This window comes from Ammospiza nelsoni, chromosome 1, assembly GCF_027579445.1.
Source record: "Ammospiza nelsoni isolate bAmmNel1 chromosome 1, bAmmNel1.pri, whole genome shotgun sequence".
NCBI lineage: Eukaryota > Metazoa > Chordata > Aves > Passeriformes > Passerellidae > Ammospiza > Ammospiza nelsoni.
The window spans coordinates 85,936,499-85,960,956 of NC_080633.1; the positions used below are offsets into that span (position 1 = coordinate 85,936,499).

Genomic DNA, 24,458 nt, shown 5'->3' on the forward strand with positions numbered 1-24,458 from the left:
CTCTTTGGTTTAAAAGGCTTTCTTTGGTTTTGAATATATCCATCATGACCTCCTTTAAAGTAATTAAATCTCTGTGCTAATAGGAAATCTTTCATGTAACACAATTGTTTTCCCATTTGGGGGATCATTTTAATAATTTAAATTATATTTGATTTATTGTATTAATTTTTTATTCAGAATTATTGCTAAGCTTAAGTTATTACATGAGTGGAATAGGCTAGTGCCATGGAGAAATGGCTCCCTTATTTTCATAAATAAAAATGGGAACTCATGCAATTATGAAAAAGAAAAAGCTAAAATTTAGACAAAAAGATTGTTCTCCAATCAGATACCATTAGTCCTGTGAAAGAGATCTCTGCAGCTATGTCAGATGTTTTGTATGCATGCAATAATTTGACTAGTGCAGTGAGTAAGGTGAAAGTTGAATTTTGTGCCATTGTGCAACTGCTGCACTCCCATTGCCAGGAATGACAGAACCTGTCCTGTTCCAGAAAAACATACTGCCAGTGCAGATAAAATTTTCTTAATTTGGTACCATCTTGTAGCTTTTTTTAGTTTGTGATGTGTGATTAGCAGTTAAGTTCAGCTATTTGGCTGAGTGATTATCAGGTGCTCTTTTCAGTTTCTATTTAATCTCTGTCTCAGCTATCAGAAGGTATTTGGTGATTGCTTAGTGCAACAAGCACTTTCTAGATGGCTTCTTACTGCAAGCAGCAGGGCAATTTCAGCCAGAGAACTTCTCTCAGTGCAGATATGTTTCAGGGTGTTTTGAATACCTAACACAGTCAAGGTTAGTCTCTTATCTGAACATTATTAATATACATAGGCAGAAAACAGGAACAAGGAAGAAAAGATTCACTGCAGGAGGAAGCATTCTTTAATATACTGTAAACACCTTCTCTGGTGCACATAAATATATGCATTAATGTCAGTAATCTGTAAGATATGAAAATCCATTTTTATTTAGTTAAATATTTTCTGTAGAAATGTGTATAAAGCAACCTAAGCACTCTAAGTATCATCCTCTTTATCTGCCTTTGAAGACAAAATGAAGTAATTTTAATGTAAGATGCTAGAAGCATAGTTATTTGGAGCAGGCAATAGCAAGTGCGACAGGATTACTGAGCTACTATTTCCCCCTCAGATCCTGTAAGAGGAAAAGAAAAAGAAGAAAACAGAAACAGCTTAACTCACCAAAAATCAAACCACTGCATTGCCTCTTAGCCACTGAGTGTTTTGGGATGAAAGACTGAAGATTACATGAGTACAATAAAAGCTCCCTCTGTCATAAGCAGTACACTATTCAAACACCCCCCCCCCCAACCAAACCCCAAAGAAAAAAACAAAAAAGCAAACCCACCAAAAACCCCGCAGATTTAGCCCAGCATCAGAGGCAGTAGAAGTTAGACAGGTAGAGGTGTAGAGTATGAGGAGGGAGAGGGAAGGGTTAAAGGCATTATTGCAGCCATTAGAAGGAAAAGTTGTGGCAATACAAGCACAGTAGACTTTCTTCCCCCCCCCCCCGCCCCCCTCCTTTTCTTTCCCCTACTCCTCTCTTCCCAAGCTGGATCAGTGTGTAGGGAGGGCAGTCATCACGCCATCCTGAGCAGCAAGAGCTGACGTTGGACGAAGCTGCCAGGTAGCTGAAAAAAGGCACAGAAGGCAGCTGATACCCACTTTTCAGCGGTTTGTGTTTTTTTTAGTCTGTATCTGGACTTCAAGCAACACAGCGCCTGAGACAGCTCATCTGAACCACGCTGTATTGCAATACTCGCTCTTCTCAAAGAAAAAGACTCCACTGAGCAGCAGAATGCTGCCAGTGTCGCAGCCAGGTCTACAATACAGAGCCTTTTTGTAACATTGCACATTTCTTTCTGTTCAGATATTTGAAATACATACATACACTTATATATCAGTTCTTTCTTTTCTGAGGACACCTTTGGCTTTCTTTTTTTTTTTTCCCTGATGTGACTTCTTCATCTTGGAATGATGGGGATCTTTCTAGCTTATATTGGATTCATTTTCTTTTCAGTTATGTATATTCAACAAGGACTTTCTACCCAAGGTAAGATCATTTATTGTCAAATATGTGTGTGTCTGGTTTTCTATGCTAAAACAGACTGAAAACAGGCTGGGGGGGGGGGGGAGGAAGAAAGGGGAAAAGAAGAAAAACAACGAAAATGTGTAAGAGATGAGAACACCAAGCATCAGGTTTACATTTAGTTTGTACAGGCAAGATTGCCTGTAAATAGAAAAAGAAGTGAGAAGTTTCCCCAAAGTAGAAATAGAAAAGGCTTCCTTTACCCAAATGCAAAGAGGGACATAGCAGGCACCTTGCAGAAGAGTGAAGGGGTGCTGGGGAATGGGCATGCATGTGTTTGAGTTGTGCATGTTGTTACAGAGGCATGTTTGCATACAATAAACACCTACCCGTGCATGCATAATTATTGCATTCAGACCAAGTACCGCCTGGCTAAACCTACTGCTTCTCTTAAAATATTGCAGTGTCCTTATTTGCTGCTTTCCCTTTCCTCTCTTATTGCCCTGCAATCCTCACAGCCAGACCTTCATTCCTATTCCGTGACTATGTGCGCTTCTACCACTCTCCCCCCCCCCAAGAAAAAAAAAAAAAAAGGGAGAAAAAGACAAAATCGACTTCTTTGAATACCTCCCCCACCCCCGTCGCCTCCCTCCCTCCCTCTCCGCCGAAAGGCGCGCCTTGCATTCCAAGCAGCCCCGGCGCTGCAGGAGCCTGTCGTTCGGGACCCCGAGGCTGCGGCGCCGCCGTCAGCACCACGGACAGATCGCGCCCGCTGCCGCTGCCCCTGCCCGCTGCCCCTGCCTGCTCCTGCTCCTGCTGCCCCCTCCCACCGCCCCTGCCCGCTGCCCCTGCCTGCTCCTGCTCCTGCTGCCCCCTCCCACCGCCCCTGCCCGCTGCCCCTGCCTGCTCCTGCTCCTGCTGCCCCCTCCCACCGCCCCTGCCCGCTGCCCCTGCCTGCTCCTGCTGCCCGCCTGCTGCCCCCTCTCACCGCCCCTGCCCGCTGTCCCTGCCCGGTCCTGCTCCTGCTGCCCCTTCCCACCGGCCCTGCCTGCTGCCCCTGCCCGATCCTGTTCCTGCTGCCCCCTCCCACCGCCCCTGCCCGCTGCCCGCTTCCCCTGCCTTTTCCTGCTCCCCGCCTGCTGCCCCTTCCCAACGCTCCTGCCCGCTGCCCCTGCCCGGTCCTGCTCCTGCTGCCCCCTCCCACCGCCCCTGCCCGCCGCTGCTGCCCCGGCTGCCCTCCCTCCCCTGCCCGCAGCTCCCCGCGGCTTCGCGCTTGGCGGTGCCACCGGGGGGATGCCGGCAGCGCTCCCCTCGGTGTCCCCAAGCCGCTCACGCTTACTGACAAGGAGGGAAGAGAAGGAGCAAACGGAAAAGAAACCCCAAAACAAACTTACTAGCACCGAACACACAAAATGCACGGTCCTTTTGGCAGTTTAAGTCGGTGACTAGCAATGGCTGGCTGGTGGGCGGTGGGGGTCTGAAAAAGGGGCACCGTGTAATATAAAGCTAGCAGTTTTGAAAGTATTTGTTGCCAGGCACAGATGTAAGGGTAAAGAGAAGTAATACTGGTTGCCAAAATATCCCACCAATTTCAGGTTGGCTAGGAAGACTGTATATAGAGAGGGGAAGAGGGGAGGAGACAATGAGCAATATCTCTTTTGCATCACATTTCCTTCAGATCATAATGTGCCCTAGTCAATCTGTAGCAATTCATAACAGAAAGTGACATTGCAGCGTCTTTCCAATTTTTCCTCTTCTTGAAACACCGCATTTATTTATTAGATTGTTTGTCTGCAGTCCCCCTCACTTGACTATCATGATTCATTATGTAGCACAATTTTAAAGTCAGTGATAGGAATGATGAGAAGGAAGTAAAGATTGAGACTTAAAGAATTACTGATGTCTTGGACAATGTCTATCAGCATTAGCTTTTATACCTAGCAGTAGTAAACTGAAATGGGCAGATCCTGTTGAAGGACTGAGATACAAATATGAAGGTTAGTTCTAGAAAGTGTCTGCTGGGACTGAGAGACAGAAGGTGAATTCACTTTTGGTCTGATTATGCAAGCAGAGGTTCTCAGAATCTGAGTAGCTAAGTCAGGTAAGGCCTTTAAAAAGGACATTTGAGGAGTGATTGTAACACTTACTCGGAAGAGTACCCAGAGGTGCCTGTGCCAACAGCTGCTTCAGCTAGCTGTGGAATGTTTAACAATTTACAGGTCTACAGCTCAGCCCTACAAAATACAATAAATCACGTTGATTTTTTTCCTCTCCTAAAGTGGTCTTGTACAAAATCCCTCAGTGAGTCTGGTGAAATACTGCATTCTGCCCAAGGGTATTTGGACCTAATTTTGTGAAACTTCACCAGCTCATGGGAGCAAGCAGGGGGATCTATAGCATTTCCCAGGAGCAGAATTGAGAGGGTAAAGAGGGTGGATTTGTGCATAAGAGAGGAAGAACATACCCGGGTGTGAGAAAAACTGGGGGAGATAATGTGTGGCACACTCAAGAGATAAAAAATGAAGAGAGTGGGAATAAGAAAAGAAAACAGAGAATTTAAAAGGGGGGGAGTGGAAGGAAACAATAAGAAAAAAAAACACAACATAAGAAGCAGAACATAAATTATTAGAAGTTAGCAATATGTTATGCATTTGTTTTACAGCAAAATTCACAGAGTTTCCCCGAAATGTCACGGCCACTGAAGGGCAGAATGTGGAGATGTCTTGTGCTTTTCAAAGTGGCTCTACTTCGGTGTACCTTGAAATCCAGTGGTGGTTTCTGCGGGCAGCTGAGGACCCAGAGGCTGGAGCTGAGGTGACAGGCACTCAGGTACTCATCCTCTGCCATGGGGTCTTAAAACCACGTGGAGAATGCTACAGAAAGGATGGGGAGGAAAGGGGAGAAGGAAAGAAAGGAAGAGCAGAGGGAAGGAGCAGAGAGAGGCACTGCATTTCCCTAGGGACTTAATTTTGACTATGAAATGACAGAGCAGGAACCTGCAGAGAAAAATGCCCACCTCAAGGGTTGGTGCTTTTGGTGTCTGTCACTTCCACGATGCAGCTAGGGCTGTTTACAAAACCATATAGGTTTCCCAAAGTCTATTTCCTGTCACCCCCTTCCCCTATTATTATTATTATTATTATTGCTTTTCCCTATTTCATTTTCCCTTGGAAAGCAGCTGTTCAAAGACTGCTCCTCGTGAGAATTTTATATTTCCCATGTGGCAAGATCCTACACGTGCCTTCCAATTTCCAGCTAGCGCAGTGGAGTTGGCAGCCCTAACTCCGTAAGCAGTTGCCACAGGAGGGCACACGCAGGAGGGGGCTGGGGAGGCAGGGGGTTACCAATGCCCTTAAAGAATTTAAAACCCAAAATCAGTCAAGAGCGTGATTTCATCCTTCTGAGTGGGACAGGATGGGCCATGTCCATTCACACTGCCATCAGGGGACGCTCCTATGGCCGCTGCTGTCTCCTCACCAGGGGCGGCAAAAGACGCCCATGCGAGGCAGGAAGGGCGGAGGGTCCGCGGGTCCGCGTCCCTCGGCCGTCCGTGCCGGCCGTCCCCGGTGTCCCCGGCTGTCCTCGGCTGTTCCCGGCTGTTTCCCGGCTGTCCCCGGCTGTTCCCGGCTGTTCCCTGTCTCTCCCCGGCGCGGCCCGCAGGTGGCAGGCGCGGCGCGCCGCTCCACGGGCTCCGCGGCGGGGCGGGAGCGGGAGCGGGGATCGGGGCGAGGGCCGGAGACCCACGGCGGCGCTCCTTTCCTTGCAGATGGAGTTCCTGCCCGAGCGGGACCTGGACAACGACGGCACGAAGATCAGCGTAAGTGTCGCCGCAGGGCGCGGGCAGTCCCCGCCGGCCGGGCGTCCCTTCCCCAGTGAGGGCCTCCTGGGGTGCTGTTCCTGCCCCGCATCTCCTCCCCATGCCACCGCAGACTCCGGGTGGCTGGCAGCCCGCAGCTCAATGGTTGGACTCAATGGTCTTAGAGGTCTTTTCCAACCTAAATAGTTGATTTTATAATTCTGTGACTACTTCCTTAACAGTCCTGGCAGAGGGTGTTAGGACAGCCTTTCCCCATGCAGCCCCCACACCCTTGGACGTGGAGGCATCGACCAGCGCAGTCGAGGCAAAGTCCACTGGCAGACCCTGTTTGTACCTGTGAAAAATTCAGCCTGCACCAATCCTTGCATTTCTTGTTCTCATTTACCCTGGGCAACTGCTGAGTCTTCCCCAGCAGGTCTCCAGAGTTGGTTTTAAGGCTGAAATTTGTCCATGAAGCTGCACTTTCCTTTAGTGGGGTGTGCGACTGCTGAGATGGGTGTTTTGTCACGTCCATACCCACTGGCAGAAAGAGAGCTCAGAAAGGCTTTGGACAAAACCTCACCATTGGGAGCAGTCTCAGCTCTTTGCCACAGAGACTCAGTTTTACGAAAGTGAGATTCTGACACCAGTTACCAGTCTGCTGCTTGGAGATTACACCAGAATCTTAACAGAATTATAAAGCAGCGTTGCTCTATTCCCCCTGCTGCTGCTCCCTGCAGGGAGAGGATCCCTTCCACAGCCAACTCATGTCCTGAGTCAGGCACAGCCAGAAGGCTGCTCCTGACCTCAGAATAGGTCAGGTCCTCCTCCCTCAGCATCCCAAGAAATGTGTGGTGGTGGGATGATGGTGTGGTGCTCACTGCAGTGGAAAGACAGAGATACTAAGCAGATACTGCAGCATGAATATTCCCTTTGAGCCCAGAGGGGTTTTCCCTTTCTCTGGCATAATCGCTTTGGAAGTGTTTTTTAGCTGCAGACAAGGCTTTAAGTACCAGCAAAGCTTAAAACAGCAACAAATAAAGGGGAATAATTTCTGACAAATCCTTTACTCAGCTGTTTTTTGATGCCTACAAATAACAAACCAGATAATTACATCAGGTCAAAGTACACCTAAGTATAGCTGAAGGGCATTTATAAATGAGGGCTCAAGTTTGCTGTGTTCAATACAATACATATTCTAGCCAAACTTACATTTTCTGTGATACTTCTTACCATCGACTAGAAACGATTTGTGTCAGGGACCATATCTTCAGTTGCATTTGTAGACTACCTTACAACTAAGGCTCTCATGTGGACCTTGGATACTGTTCTACTAGACATAGGGCTAGCAGATAATTCATTCCTTATCAATACTGGCTCATTTGAAATCCCTGAAGTAATCCATAAGAACTGAGACACAATATAGACTATAAAGCTTGTCTCATCTTTGAAGTTACAAATCTCTTTCATTATGTATAATACTAATTCATGAGAAGGTATTTATGGTGCTCCTATAAGCTTGCATAAAACATTTATTTTATATTTGTAATAAAAACAGTCAACATTAGTAGATGTCTAAATCTACTTTTTATCTACATTTTACAATGTAGCCTTTTTTTTTCAAAGGCATACACAGCTGCATTGGTACTAATGCAAATTATCATAATGAAGAGAAAACTAAAGTACATTGAATAAATATTTTTTAAAATTATAGATGAGGGCTGAAATACACCAATTCTATCTGTTCTAAATGAGAAAGCAACACAAACTGAAAACATGCATATGTGTTGCCTGTAAGAATTTCTAAATTTCAAATGCAAAAGTCAAAAACAATTCTGTTGTTAACCAGGGCTATGCAGCGCTGTTAATTTTCAGGCTCTTACATTGGAACAAATGAAGTCACAATATGACCTACCGATACTCTTTCCATTCATATGAATCTTCTTTAATCCTTTTGCTGAACATGAATTGTTCAGTAGAGATATATATTGTTATTGAATATGATTTAAAAAACTATCCAGCACTTTCTGTGCAATTAATATTGCATACATTATGCCTGTAAGTACGTAATCTATACTTTCAACTCCTTTTGCCAAGTATAAATTCAGAGCTGGATACAACACAACAGGCTATAAAGTCCATCCAGTACCTTAAAGCAATGACATATTCACGAGTATTGCTCTTCAATTTATCAAGAAAGCATAATAGGTGCCTTGCCAACACTAGTTACCACAGTAGGCCAAGCTGTCAGAAGAAATTTATTGTACAGTCCCTAATAACATATGTCTAGCTTCTATCTAGTGGTTCTCTATTTTTTTGATCCATCATGTATTCATCATGATGTCTCCTTATTGGCTGTCACTGATATGACTCAAAGCAACCTTTGCATCCATGTTTATGAAACGGTGGAAGTAAACCAGGTCAGGAGTTCTTCAAAGCTAAAGATTTATATCCCGTGGAATACCTTTTGACTGCCTTCCTGTGGGGCAAAAGATATTAATTCAGATAGAGAATAATAGGAAATTATTAAATATAAATTCTCTGAAGTGATGAGCATACAGAAAGGAATCTGTTTTAGCTTCTCCCAATGCATCTTAATACCTGTCACACATTTCTGGGTGTATAATTTACTCATGTGTGTTTTAATTATCAGAAATAAAAATATGTTATGTTGCCCTCAGATATTAGAACTAATTAAAAATAAATCAGGAGCCTTTTTTTAGCTGGCAACATTTAACATGTGCTTCTAATAAGTACACAGATAAACAAGACAAAAGAAACAACCTGACACAATAGGTCTTGTTATCATTAACAGAAAAAAATACCAAAAATTTAGACACACTTAAAGGAGACAAACTGAATGTAAAATATAGTTTCAATATAGTGAAGAGTACAAGCTAGTCTAATAAATAGTTATTTACATGGTTTAAATCTTCATGTCCAACAAAATTGTTAATGCACTAGTTTGGAAACTGAATTATTCAATAAAGCCAACTAACTGGAAAGGTTTAACCAATAAACTACATGGATACTAGGTTTACATAAGAAAGCTCATTAAGAATGTTCATGATCTTAAGCAATTAATTGGAATGAACATGGTAGTTTGGGCTTTTTTTTCTGAGGCTAATGAAATTTCAGAGCAAACTATCTAAACAGATTTGGAAGGAAGATGTCAGGCATCCTCACAGATACAGTTAGCCATACTCATCCTTGATGCAACTTCCCTGCAGTAATCACAATCACACCATTGAGCAAATTGGTGCCATGCCCATAGAGTTTTTCCTAAGAAAGAAGAATTCATGACAATGTTTTTTTCTCTGTTTTTTTTTTTTTCCTGGAAAATTTGCAGACAGTGAAAGTACAAGGGAACGACATCTCCCACAAGCTGCAGATTTCAAAAGTGAGGAAAAAGGATGAAGGCTTGTATGAGTGCAGGGTGACCGATGCCAACTATGGAGACCTTCAGGAATACAAGGCCCAGGCGTTTCTCAAAGTCAATGCTAACAGCCACTCTCGGCGAATGCAAGCCTTTGAGGCATCCCCAATGTGGTTGCAAGACATGAAACCTCGTAAAAACATCTCAGCAGCTGTCCCAAGTAGCATCCACAATTCTGCCAATCAGCGTGTACGTGCCACCTCCAGCCCCGAAGCAGCAGCCAAAATCCCCAAACAAAGTCCACAATCAGGTATGGTAAAGCATTTTGAGCTTTCATTTGATTGCTTACCAGCATGTAAAAGGAGGCTAAATCAACAAGGTAACCAGGAATTGTGACTAGGAAGAGTGTGGTGCTCATTTGTTCCTCCTTCTCTCTGGTTCTATTCATCCTGCTATCTCTTTACTTCCTAAAATCTGAAGAATAAGTTTCTGAGCAGAAGAAGCAAAAAGCCTTAAACTTCTATATGTGGATTTTATCTCTACCAGTTTTACCCACCTAAGGCTAGCTCTCAAATCAAAGCTTAGTTTTCCCTGTAGTGTGGGTGGAGAGACAGAGGCATGTAGTGAATGACTCATCTCATTATAAGATGTTTTGCATGATAAATTAAATAAAACACTCATCCAGATGTTTTTCTTCCTAAGTTGTTTTACACCAGTCACCTAACTTATATCTTCAATACTTGTTAAAATTAATCTACTTTCACTGACAATCCTATTTTCTTAAGGAACTTGACTTGTAAATCTAAGCAGACTATACAGACACCAGATAGTTTCACTGTTGTGTAGGCTTTAGAGAGACCATGGGTGTATCAGAGAGTGTGTGTTTGTCATCTTCAAGTGCTTGATCATTGGCTTTGAATCAAGGATTAAAATGTCAGTGCCTCCATTGTCTGTCATGTAGAAATTAACATTCTGGACATTTTGTTGGGGAGATTTTGATCACCACTGCATACATAATCTATAATCAATATAAGTTTTAATTTTCTACATTGATACCATAAAATTCACAGCGATGCAAAAGTACATGAATATACAGGAGGTGCAGTTCTATATGATGGCAGTAGAGAAATGGACAAGATAAAAAACTCAGATGTTTTAAATTATTAAATATCGTCTGGAAAACAAACTGCAAGTTTGAAGGTTTCTGAGTTACTTGTATTTAAACTGAGAGCCAATGAAAGGCACAAAATCACAGCATACCTTAAAATATGTAATGGAAGCTAATTAACTCTGATGCATCATTTTTCTGCTAGCATGTTGTTTAATCAAAAATTGAATACAGCAAATTTCACAGCGCACCTATTGTGAAATTACTTCAAAGTTACAGGCAAGAAAAGTTAGAAAGACTTTTAATGAGGAAAATACATTTCTTTACAAATTGGAACAATATGATTATTCATATAAAAATTCTTATTGCTGTTATAAAAGGTGATGCATATACTACCAATATTTTACCACTGTATACTCTTTTTAAAATTCATGTAAGTTACATTCAGTTTTCTTTCCCTCAAATGGAGCCACTTTCCTTTTTAAGCTCTTCCAAAAATATCTAAGCTCTTAGAAGAAAATAAATATTTCACTTGATTTAAAACCACCATTCTACCATGGCTTTCCTTTCAGATAAATGTATACACTTCTTATTTTCTATTGGACTCATACACTTCAAAGCAGCAGACTTTTCCATAAAGGGAAAGCTCTGCTTTCTATTCCATCTTATGTGAAATTAATTAAAATAGTCAGAGGTTTATGAAATATGTAGCAACAGACTATACTGCATTGCAGCTGAAGTGTGCACAAAACAGCTAATCAACTAAATCATTTTGGATATATCATTTACTTTATAGTATTATGTCCTTAGTCCAAACAATGTCTTGACTGATTACTGGACATTTTTTATTTGAGATCTTATAGGTTATTACATGGAATGGTCCCTCTTAGAGGAAAACAAAAATCTTTAATTTTTTTACTTGAGCAAAGATTAATGCAGATCAAGTACAGACAATCCTAATAAAAAATAATTTAAAAATTGAACAGATAAAATATAATTTAGTTTATTAGTTCATTTTTATGACAAAGCACAGACAAATGCTACATTCATCAGAGGTGTAGCTTATCTACTGAAGAAATAAAAGTGTACCAGGAATCACTCATATGCCTAATTTCAATTTAAAGGTCACTTGCTACACAAATTATTTGGAATATTTTTGACATCAGATTTTAAACATCAGTTAAACTGTTGAGAACCAAGATTTGTTTTCCTTTACTTGAATACGTTGGCCTGGCTCTTCCAGCTGTGGTGAGATTTGGATTTTCATTCCATTTTACAGTTGTTCAACAGTAATAGAAATACCCCGAGGAGCACAAGGAAATGGGGAGTTTATCTAACTTGGAGGAGCAACTTCAGCTCAGGGAGGGGATATGTCAGTTGTGAGACCTCAAATAAAGCAGAAATGAGGTTTCATAGATGTTAATAGTCTATCTTTTTATGATGCAGAATCAACACAGCCTCCTCACTTTATCAGAGTCTTCTCCTCTTTAACATCATGCTAACTGTATTTATGCATGCACAAGACTGCTGTGTGATTACATTATATGTAAGCAATGTATTCATTCAGCCTAGAACTTTGAAATACGTTTGAATACAAATGTATCATAGTTAAGTACATATTTGTACTTGAAAGATGTACAGATTGTGATGCTTGTTCACGTTGAGTAAAGCATTGACTTCAGCACTACTGCTTGAAGAGAAAAATACTACTAACCCTAGGTAATTATATCAAATATCGAGTATAAAGAGCTGGTATGTAGTTATTGGCAAGCAATACATTTTACTGCCATGCTCACAGATTATTGTGAAATGCATTTACAACAATGGGAAACATGACACTGTGCAGTTATTGGGAATTCTGTATTCAGCTACTGCTGAAGATCTCGGCTACTAATATATGAAAAATTGATTGACTGTTTTGTCCCTAAAAATTATTTTTAAAAGGTAGATAGCACTCTACTCGACTTCTTCTATCCTGAAGTACACTGCATAATTTTTTTTTTATTTCTTAACAGTAGATATTTAATAGGTAGCTCTGTAAAAACATTTTACAATCACTGCCATTTTAAAACGTCAGCACTTCCCAACTGAACAGTTATTTCTGCTATTCTCTTACTCTGTTCAAAATTAAGAATATCAGTGATAACTGTCAGGGAGCTATATAGCCACAGTTGACAAACTAAAGTGCTACAAGGCCCATTCAGTATTTTGCACTGCTCTGAAATATATTATGTGAGTGTAAAAAAAATATATATTTATTACTGTAAGTATAATGGAGATTCAATACAGGAAGAAATAGCTAATAAGAACATCTCCCACAGAGTCTTCATATAATATACTAGGAAGCACTACATAACTATCTCAAAGTCAAAAAAGTCAGGAAAGCAGAAGTCAAAGCCAACACAGCTTGACCCTTTCGTTTCATAATTATGGGCTGCAGCAAATGAAGTAACCCATCACAGCTTAATAGGAATCTGAGTAATTTGACAGAGTAATCTGCATACATCCAAAAAATATCCTATGCTGGTGGAGTGACAGACATATTTTTTCCTGAGTTATTCATAACAATCTATCTTAGTCCAAAGGTAAAAGTACAGAGTTATGACAAAGCTTTGCAATTCTAAGGAATTAAATGGGGTCCAAGAGCTAAAATGAATTCAGGTGAAAGGAAGCTAAATAATCTCCAAGCTGCATCAAGTGTCATTGTTTCATGGATACAAATCTAAACTAACTCTGCTGTCTGCATTCAAATCACTCAACATTTATAGCAACAAAACCAGCTGAAGAATTTTTTGTGCTGAGGATGAGTATATCCCCCAAGCTCTTCCTGTTCTGCCAATGCTCTGTTAAAGCTCTCAAAGCCATTAGTTGCTTTTCAGACTCAAGATCAGTCTCAGAGAATTACAAATGAAGAAGTGACAATTAGGTCAATTTTCTGCCTGCTTATATACAGACTCTGCACATTTCTAGCAACTTCTTGTTCTTTCATGAAGTAACAAATTCATCTATTAAGCTATCTACATGCCAAAACTTCCTGTGATGATGGCAGAGTTCCAATGAATGACTTAAAAAGTAACTGAAAGGAGAAGGTGATACTTACCTAGGCAGAACGACTTGGATTCTTGGCATCTTAAATCACACTGAGAAGCTTATTGTCAGGCATGAATGCAAAAAAAAGAGGATAAATTTTTTTTCTTCAGTCTGTTCATCCTGATAAACTGAGGATATTACTTCCTGTCTCCATTTTTATCTAGAGAATCTAGGAAACGTTTGTCATCAACCAGTTTTAAGCACTAATTTTATATCCAGTTTGGAATCTTTTAGGATATAATCCAGTTTCCTTGTTGGCGTTTTTTTATTCTTTTTAATTTATGTTCCATCTCCTGTCAAAGCAAAGGAACAAAGTGTCTGCTCTAGCCTCCACCAATGTGACAGCCACCATTACTGCTTTCTTCCCTAAAAGAATCTTTGGTTTACATAGTTCCTGTTTTAGAAACTGAGTACCCGTAAGTCTGGGAGGCACCAACCATTACTGTGATTGTGGCAGAGCAAAATGTCATGTCTCAGTTTTCTTTGGACTTCATGAAAGCAAAAACCCAATAAGGTTTTCTCCTTCTTGTTCTCAACCTTATTCAGCTGTTCTCAGAAATGCTTGCAAAAACATTATTCCAATTTACACCTGTATACACTGCAACCTCTCTTTGTAGTTGAAATATACACTTTGATTCCCTCTTCATGAAAAGATGCTGCTCTACTTCTTTTAGCTTCTAATAATAATGGAATTAATTCCAACCATGTTAGTTGATGTAGCCCTAATAACTGGTTAGCTCTTGACCTTGAAATTGTAAACATATTTTGAGAAGTGCTAATGTGCTCTGAATGAATTAATTGACAAAGCAACACCTTTGGAGCAGCTAACCCTTCACCCTTTGTTTTTTTTAAGGCCAGAATTTCCAATGCAATATCAACTCAACAATGCCTTATGCTTCTTTTAAAAACCTCACATCTTAATTTCTTGTATGTGTACTTACAGATAGAACAAAATACATACAAGTACCTAAAATCCTGTTCCTAATGCTTAGTTCACCTAGACCCAGAAACAAACTCTTCTTGGTGTATCTGCAGTTCTAACTCCTATCACAAGCACAAAATTATCAGCTTTTTGTAGCCATCCCTCATTGCCTTTGCCAATCACTGATACTATACCACTGTAAATTTCCATTCATTTCTATCCCTTTTATAAAAACACAGGTTTGGGAATTAAGAAGAGAGCAATCACCAGGCAGTACTTGTTCGTTTTCCTTTTTTACAAGTTTGAGCAGTTGTGCAATCCCACATGCCCATACCACACTGAGTATTTGGGTATGCTTCATTACAAACATATTCTTTCTGAAATCAGAGATATTATTTTCAACCTTAGTATGCCCATGTTTAAACACTAATAATGAATCACAAGGGAAAATAATGGTTTTCTGAAATTTCTTGAGGCAATATTTGGGATTTGTTGTTAAATATATGACAGCATCATAACTCATATTTCTGTAAAAATGATGGTATTTGGATGCTGCATTAGTTATTTTTTTCTTATGAAGCTGTTCATGAAGTGAGAATAGACACGAAACTAAATGTACAAAGTCTAAGAAAATAATTTTGCCCTTTACCCATCTACATTGTAGTTTATATAATGCACACGTACTGAGATCTTTCCTATTCTTTTAGTAACATTACCAGTGTGTTTCACTGACTGTCATTGCTACACATCCACCTAATCATATATCCTCCTTTCTTTTACCTATTTAAAATAAACCTTTCAGACCAACCTCTTGTTTAGAACAAAATTCACATAGAAAGATCTGGCAAGACACCACTCAAGAGGTCCCAGAGTAGCAGAATCACAGTAGTTCTGTTCTACATGCCTGATACGACTTTATTTGGTAAATACTACTAGAAATATTGCAGGTGGGAACACATTCAGTAAACAAAGAGAAGAAAATAAAGGAAGAAGAGGAAGAAAAAGGGTGGGGGAGAAGCTATGTTGATTTGTTTGTCAGCTCACTCAAATTGCTTTTCATTGCTTCACAATCAGACAGATTGCACTGGGTCATCAGAGATTGCAGCATATGTGACAGGGCCTGCTCTTGAAATAACTGATGGGATTTCCTTGCTTCAGAACACAACCCATTTGTTACATGACAGATATACAGCAAAGCAGAGGATATTTTCATTTTGTTCCGATGAGAAGCAGGAAGTTTCCCTTCTATGGTGTCCCACTTCATTATGAAAATTCCTTGCATCACATAAAATGGAAAAGAATGGGTGCAATTATCTGCTGGCTGGAATGGATACAACTCTGCTGAAGTCTAAAGGATGTCTTTCATCTAAAATAGCAAAAAATTTGGCTAAAGGATGAGGATGAAGATGAATCCTCCTCTACTCGTGAAAGTGAATTACAAGAAGAATTGAAGCTTTGTTCTGCTTGCACCACCTGGTAAAGTTTAGGACAGTAAAGGTTTCTGGGAACTGAATGAAGGGAAGAAAAACACCTGAAAACTGCTCTTTTCAGAATGCAGATTCAGGGAGAGAGGGGGTTCTTGATGGGTTTTGTTTCTTCAGTTTTTTCCTGTGTGCTTTTTCTTACCTTTGATAACTTTTTTCTAGTGTTTCTCTTTGAAACCTTGGCCTAGACTAGCTAGAAAGCTCAGCAATATCAGTATCTTCTTATTCTCTAGAGAGAGATTTTTTTATTTTATTCAATTATTTAAAAGCTTCGAAGATACTCCAGAGATTGTTACTATATTTGTGCTAGAGTAGTAATCAATTTTTCTTTGTTGATGATAAAGCTGGATGGTATTTGAAGAGAAGCTAATGATCTTGCTGCCTTCCTTGAGAAGATACTCCAAACTCCAATTTATTCTGTTTTAAGGAAGTTGCCACTGTACTTTTTGGCAGTGCAAATTGTTATCTTGTCTGTGTGTGGGTGTTCTAGTCAGATCCATCTCACTGAAGTTTGATCCCCCACCTACTCACGAATGCTACTATCTTGGAAAAAAGCTGCTTAATTTTCTGTGAATAAAAATGTGAAAGTTATTTGCACAGCCCCATTTACAGTGCTTCAAACATTCAATCTGTGTGTTCATCAACCAACAGAAATACAAAGAAAAAAATCTGGATGCTACTTCTGCTGACATTCCTATTTTTACTGCTGTTATTACCTCAACTGCTGTTGTTTCCTGTGACACTGACTGAGGATTTTGGCCACCAAATCACAGCCACGGGGCAATAAGGATTATAAAAATGACTTCAGCAAGGCTACAGAAGATGGTGTATCCATCTCCAGTTCATTCTGTGCCTCTGAAAGAAAAAGTTGAAAAGACAAGATATTTTGTCAAGGAGCAACAATAAATCAATCATGAAGCCAAGAACTAGCAGAAGGTCTCACAGGGAGCTGTACATTCAGAGGGTGCATGGCCCTTTAGTAGAATTATAATGTTAGATAATATGACTACATAGGTTTGTGCCTGTCTGAAATGCTGACAAAATAACAGGTCAATTACTTATTTTGTACTTTTCTGAATTATTACAAAACATTCAATATTTACTATTCAGTGACCATCTTTTACCTGAAGAGTCTTTGAATATTGATTAATATTTCATGTTTATGATTGATCCCACGTCTCAGATGTATTTGGCCAAATACTTTGAGCTTCATTCTCACAGTCCACAATTTCCAAACCAGTGTATTGTGGGTGTAGGGATGCTTTTTAATAATTTTATTTTGCCTTTTTTTTTTTTTTTTTTTTTTTTTTTTTTTTTTTTTTTTTTCTATTTGCAAAACAGAAATACCAGGGGTGTGAAGGCTTTGGATTGTGAACACTGATTTAGCTCTAGCAGTTTAAAATGTTGCCAGACAAAGTATTTGTCTTGCTACAATCAGAAGTTATTGCCCCAAATCTGGATGGTAGGAGGAAATAGGTGTCCACTGCTCAGCTTTCCTAGTTCACAGTGTCAAGCCTTTATATTGTCATAAAGGCATCAATGACAGCTGATAAACTAAAATAGGGCTCTTAAACTGAGATAGGTGAAGAGATGACATGGGGTTTGCTTGTATCACTTTTACTATTGGGGATTTAATTTCCATAAGAGGGGGAGGCAGAGAGGTGGAGGCACTATCATCTTAAACTGCTCCAGCTAAACCCATTAAAAACTTGTGAGTCATAGCTCTTAGACTGAGGCACCTTCTGTTAGTCATTGTTCTAATCTCTATAACAACTGCATTATTCACCAGGCAAACAAAGGATCAGAGGAATGGTCCCTGCCTCAAAACACTTGCTATCTAGGAATAGACAGAGGAAAACACACTCATCCAGTGGAAACATTGCTGAATTTCATGAAAATAGTTCTTATATAAATGATATAAACAGAAGGAGACCGGGTTGACTGTATGTCAAACATAAGCCTAAGTGTTAGGTATGAAAAATGAGAAAAGGGGAACTGCACGTCACAAATTGAAATATTGACAAAAAATCAGAATTTTTATTCTGTCTGTGTTATAATACCTTCTTTGCATATGTTTTTCATGACAGTGCTGTTGAAGATGATAGTGTAATATTAAGTATCACCCACTTAAAGTTTTTTTCCAATAGATGAGAAAATTAATGAGATACAAAGAGCAAAGGGGCAAAAGGACAAGTGCAATTCTCTTTTTCTTCAAATAAATGTCTTGTTGTAACTTTATGGTATCTTTTAAGAATGGCTCCATTTACTGTTTAATTAAATGTGGTATATATCAAATATACACAAATTTATATACACATTACAAAAATGCTGAGCAGTTTGTGTTGGAGGCATGTTTATCTGCAACAGCACAAGCTGGCTACTAAAAAAATGAGCCAATTCAAGCATTTTTGTTAACAGCCTAAATTCAACCTTCATTCAGTAGAGGGCATAACGATATGAAAGTATAGTAATGATATCAAAGTATGAGGATGAGTTATCACAGAACAGTCAGAAAAAACTGCATTTGCTTTAGAATCAGCCATTTAGTACAGATAAATACAAATGCACTAGTTTATATATTTTCTGTCACACTTAAGAAAAGGTCTAAGATATTTTTTGTTCATGGCTTTGAGAGATAGGATGAAAGAGAAGAATGACACGAAAAAGTGCCTAGTGCTGATAAGAGCAGTCAAAAAAACTACTGCCAGTTGTTCTGAAACAATAACAATTATCAATTGCATTTGGTTAAGCTTGCAACCCTCCCCCTCAGCTTTGAAATAGTGCAATAGGCATTGTTTCCTGGACTGCTTCTCACACAAGTTTTATTTAAATAGTTAGCACTGATATTTCACAGACTATATGCAAACATCTCTTTCAGCAACGCTTTTCCCAAAAAGTACTCTTTCACTGAAATAGAAACAGCTGAAGTCAATGCTTTACTTACACATGTGAAAAGATTTTTAAACTTTGCAAGTCAAACACCAGCTAAAGAATGGAAGGGAAATAGAATGTCTGCTACAAATGGCTGATGCTTGTACATTTGTGACTGTAGGCAGAATGTCATTCTCCTGAAAAAGTCAGGAAGGGTGGAGAAATTGGCTAAGTCAAGTATCCATTTAATCTTTCTGAAAAGCTGTGTTCAAACTCAGCAGTCACTTTTAGCTATTTTCATCAGAAAAGTACAAACATCTATAAATGTTGACGAACTGCCCATTTTAATTATATGTTTATGGATCTTACACCTCCCTCCTGTCTGTTCAAGGCAAAAGGATGACAGGGTTGAATAATTTTGGTGATCTCATTTTCATCTGTGAGAAAGACATTAGAGATTCTCTTAGCTTCTTCATAGTGCATGATGGCCCAATTAGGAAGCCTGCGTCTACTCATGAGGCTTAAAAATGAGATATGAACAAGAGCACTGTTTTAGGAATTAAACAGGGAATGATGACTCTCAAATACATTCTAGCAGAAAGACAAAAATGACAAGAACTAAATATTTCTCTAGGTAGGAGTTAATGTCAGGAATTATGTAGAAAGTAATCTGAATGTAAAATTTCAGTTTATTTCACACCAGTTTACCCTTAATTCTACTTCTGTCCATCTTGGCATTGTGAAAATGAAGAAGTCATTCAAAGTCCCACTCCTCTTTCCTTCTCCTTTCATACTGCTATCTGTTGTCTTTTTATAGTTTTGCTAAGGCTTGTTCTGGACTGCTGAGGCCCAGAATAATTTTTCCTACATGCTACCAATATTTGAAGTCTCCTCTGGTTTTTCTCTTCTGAGTATTTCCATCTCAAGTTTGCATAGAACATGACCTGAGGTGTAGCTGGCAGCAAGGTAAAGGCTGTGACCTGCCTTAGCCCACCAAGGGCTCCAGAAGTTATTGTGGAGCAGATTTCTGGAAGAACTCTCTCCTCTGTTTAGGGCTGGAAAGTTGTAACTTCTTTCTGCCCCATTACAAAACTGAACACCTCTGGGTGCCTTATCTAGTAAAAGCTAAGGATTAAGCATCCATCTAGAATCCCATTTCTCTTTCTCATCTTCTCTTCTGGGCATCACTAAAAGGAATGGATATCACATGAACAGGGCTACATGCTGAATTTAAAGTCTGAGTAGACTTCAGGGAAATTCAATATGTAACCTATTGTAAATTTCTTCTGGTACGTGACACAAATTCATTTGCCCTCTGCAGTATGTGATGAGCAAATCACATTATTTTAAGCTGATTACTGTACAACCAATGGAGAAAGATGGAGTAAAAGTGTAAAAAAAAGGGGTCTCCATTGAATATGAATGATATTTACTGCTCATCTTCATTCCGGCATTCAGTTCCCCAAAATTAAACACAGATGACTGAGCCCTAAAACACAGTGGAGAAGTCATTCCCCCAAAGAAGGAAAGGGGATTTTACATTTGTGCATTAGAAAATTTCTTTCTGAGTGTGGGTATATTTATCCCATCACTATAGAGGAGATATACACCATTGCAATTTATGCAATTCAGAGGAATAAGAATGATAGCAATTGGTAGGCCAGAGGGGAAGAATCTATTTATTGAAAACCTGTGTGAGACATACTCAAAAAAAAACTTCAAATAAAATCAGTCATACTTGGTTTTACCTGTCTTCATGGAAATAGAACTGCACATATCCTCTAAGTAATCTTATGGTTCATTTATGTCCCCAGTAAAATTAAGGCAGGTATCACATGAACTTTTACTTACTTTTCCTGGAAATAATACAAAATTATGATTTTGTCTGGGTTCAACTGGGTTCAATTTCAAATCTAACAGTGTAAAGCAAAGCTAAATGTTGCAAAACCAGGCATTTAAAGATGGAAAACCTCAGCACAAATTCCTGAAAAATTAAGCTTCCAAGGTTTCAAGAGCTCTGTAATTTCAGAAATCAGTAGAACAACAAAATTAACTCATACCCAGCACAGCCCAAATATATGTCTCTGAAATATATGTGTTGATGTTTTGGCCTAATGTAATCTGGACGGAGAATCTGGGATGAATTTTGTGTGACTGGCTGTATTTCTCGTGTACTGGTCAGCACAAAGCCAGGACTCTACTAAGGCATTACTGTTAGTAATGTTGTGATCAGTGGATTACTACTTAAGGAAACTCTAGGATACCCTAACTAAACCTATATGTTTAGTAAAGTACTAAAGAAATGCTGTTGAATTTTCAGATTCCTTCTGTTATTTGTATGAGAATTCACTGTGCATTGTACACACAACTGTAAGGAGACCATTTTCAGAGGCTCTGACAGCTATTGAGGCTCAGCTATGGAATGCTGGATGCTATTACATCCCAGAGAAATCCTAAACCTTACAAAGCACAAGGAATGCCAAACTTGCTAAACTTCAATTCTGGCAGATGCAAACTGTTTGAGACCCAGGGTGGTTTACCATGTAAGGTATTCTTACAAATAGGAGATGCTAAATTTGTAGTTCTTGAGGCAGCTGCTTTATTCACAATTCAGTGTTTAATCCAGTTGTGAAAATAAATGGGCAAAATTATTCAACCATCCCTGCTTGCATCCCCAAATCCCATGTATCATACACAAATTTTGTCTGATCAATATCTTGATGAAGGCAAGGGATCATTTCCCTGTTTGCATTCAGGCATGGAATGAGTAACTACCTTTTTGATCAGTTGCATTTTGCTAAGAATTTATAACTTCTGGTGGCTTTATTTTATAATTAGATGCTCCAAAATTCATTTCATTAACACATCAAAATTGATGTTTAGCTCTGGGTTTCCTACACCAGAAATACAAGCCTTGAAATACAAGCATTTGTGACAGAGACTTTTTTTTTATTTTAAACACTAGGGTCACAATTATTTATGACTATTTTTTTGATTTGTGTTCTTAACATTTAAGTAAATAATACATTCGAATAAAACACATTTTCAAACACTTTAATGTTATGAACTAATCTTTCATGCTGTTGCATAAAAACTCATCCTCACATGCCTTTGGCAATATAACATTTGTTTACAGGAGAAAGCTAAGTATTTCAGGGACACTTGCCCTTTTGGATATATGTTAGGAGCAGGAAATAAAAGAAAACTAATGGGGATTTACATATCACAAGAAGAATTTAACTGGGTCCCCATGGCTGACAGGTGAAACTGAGAGTGGTGAGAATGTCTGACCCACACATCAAGTGGAGTTTAACTAATAATGTAGAAATTATAGACACATACATTACATGACAGTTCTTCTGAGTGAATGTCTTTGAGGATTACATAATTGCAGCTCAGCTTTACCCAGTGTTGTTGACCTGCAATAAAATTTCTTTTAGCTCTCATTATGCTAATTAGAAAATAATGCTTGAAATGGTGGGATAATAAGTAATCAGTTTATCAAATCCACAGTCAGATAGACAGATTTTAACTTACATTAACATGCTCACAGTTCAGGTGATTCTATTCAAGTCCTAGTCAGAATGGTGGACTAAAAACACACCTGCATGGGAGCCTGAATTTGGATACAGTGCAATTGAGCTTCTGATTTAAGCATGCTATGACCTCCAGATTCTGATTCAAAATGAAAATTTATGAATAATTTTTGTCACTTTGTTTTTTCAAGATGAAAAACAAAATAATAAAATATGAGCAAAATGGCAGAACAGGAAAAGGAAAAAAAATATGAAAAAGCTGCTCTCAGTTTTGCTATGTGCTTGTTCTACCTTTACAGCTTTGACTCTTGCAAAATCTAAGCAAATACTTAGGTTCATGAAAGAAAAAATACAGTTCTTCTTCTCTGAAAAAGAAAAATTAAAACTGAGTATTTTACTTAAACTTAAATTTTATTTCATAAAGCATCACTGAAAAGGTGAGAGCACACCTAATAGCCACATATGTCACTGTATATTTCAAGTAAATTTTGTGGGGGCTGATATATGACTGAAAATTTCTCTGTTTGGATTAAACATCATTTTAGAAACTATTAAATCAGTTTAAGATCTAATAAGCAGTTCCCAAAACCTTGCAGAAGATGCTGTCTGTTGCAGTTTTTTCCAATAATCCTAATAGCCCCCTTTTCACATAGAAACTGAATTTTTTTAGTTGTTATTTCTCCTATTTTTTGCAATATGTTTACAACTGTTTTAGCTTTCACCTACTGCATGTACTCTAGTCTAAATCCCCTGCAAAATAAACAAACTTGCTGTTTAGAGAAGAAAATAGATGCAGAACATGTGAAATTAATTGGATGGATGTCATGATTTATTCAGAAACTTAACATTTTAAATAAAAAGGTTATGTGTATGCATTAGATATTACCCCTACTTTGGGGTTCCACACATTGTTTTATTGAAAAAAGAAAAATGAAAATAAAAATCAGAGAATATTTAGTCTGCAGATACGGTGCTGCTTTTTTCACTGTGACATATTTTAAGTTAAACTTATTTTACATTATAGTTTTTCTTTTCTGCATAGCTTTAAAATTCTCAAATTGTAACATCATTAATTGTTATAAAAACTCTTTTAAAATACATTCATGAGCTTCTTCGAAGTTCCATTATATGTATTTTGTGTAGACAAAATATATCTCAAAAGACCTCTTTAAAGTTGTATTGAGACATGTTTCCTTAGTTCAATTAAAAAAAAATAAATGGATTAAAGCAACTAAAAATAATTCAGTACATCAGAAAATGATCTAACACTAACAAAGATTCTAACTCAGTTTTGCTAACCTTGTTAGGAAAAGAAAAGCCTTCATAAAGATCTGTCAATTGCCAGCTTTTGCAGAGAGACAGAACAAAGTCATGCTGCAGTAAAACCAAAACCAGAAATTGAACTCTTGGGTTCAGGATCATAAATACTGTGTGAGAACAGCACACAGCAAAAAGTTGCAGCAAATTTGCTTGTGCATCTGCCTGTTTGTAATGCAGAACGAGAGTCCCGAGAAGCACAGCAAGCTACGGCAGCGTAGTACGAGTAAGGTTATCGGACAGGCAAGAGTGCAGTAGGGCTTCCCAATCGCATCTTGTTTCAGTAGAAACTAAGCTCAAAGTTCCCTTGGGCTTCTCTTGGAAAAATGTTCTCAGCGTCTTTGAGACAGGTTTTCATTTAAAAGTTAATATTTATTTAGCAATTCAGTTCACACATGTATGATTGAAATATCACTATTGCTTCGATATTCTTGTATATGTGACAGGATTAGGGGTGTTTTATGGAAACTGCTATGTATGTAACATCTCACACCACATATTTAGCAAAGCAAGCAGTGTTTATCTAAAATCTGTGGTTTAGTTTAATCCCCATTTCAAAAAGGAAAAAATTACTAAAGACAGGAACAGAAAGACTTCTTGCTTCACTTATAGTTAGCAGATAGAACAGTGTTACATCTGGAAACTTTAAAAAATTGAACACTTGTCTGGATTTCTTTTTGCTTTCATTGTGTATATTCTTTATGATAAGATAAAAGTACTTTTGGGGGCTGCAATGAAATCCATATTTTAATTTAATATTAAGTTCTTTACAAAAATATCTTCTACGTGATTAATATATTTAAAAAAAAACCCCAACAGTGTATTACAAGTCCATCATTCATTATGGATTGCTTATAACACCATTGTTACCCTGTTATAGGACTGATGCCTGTAACCATCAATAATATTTATCCTTT

General features: G+C 38.7%; 1 protein-coding gene across 3 annotated transcripts in view; it reads left to right on the forward strand.

Moving 5' to 3' along the window:
* The first annotated feature begins 1,540 nt into the window (after positions 1-1,540).
* The window catches only part of VSTM2A (V-set and transmembrane domain containing 2A), a 29,696-nt gene continuing 6,778 nt past the window's right edge, over positions 1,541-24,458 (forward strand). Inside the window, exons 1-4 of one of the 3 annotated variants that reach the window (XM_059481795.1) lie at positions 1,541-2,065; positions 4,704-4,870; positions 5,808-5,858; positions 9,187-9,523. In XM_059481795.1, the coding sequence (XP_059337778.1) occupies positions 1,987-2,065; positions 4,704-4,870; positions 5,808-5,858; positions 9,187-9,523 (634 nt within the window). In that variant the 5' untranslated portion in view covers positions 1,541-1,986. The remainder of the gene's footprint in view (positions 2,066-4,703; positions 4,871-5,807; positions 5,859-9,186; positions 9,524-24,458) is intronic. The other 2 variants (XM_059481790.1, XM_059481794.1) reach the window with 2 other exon arrangements.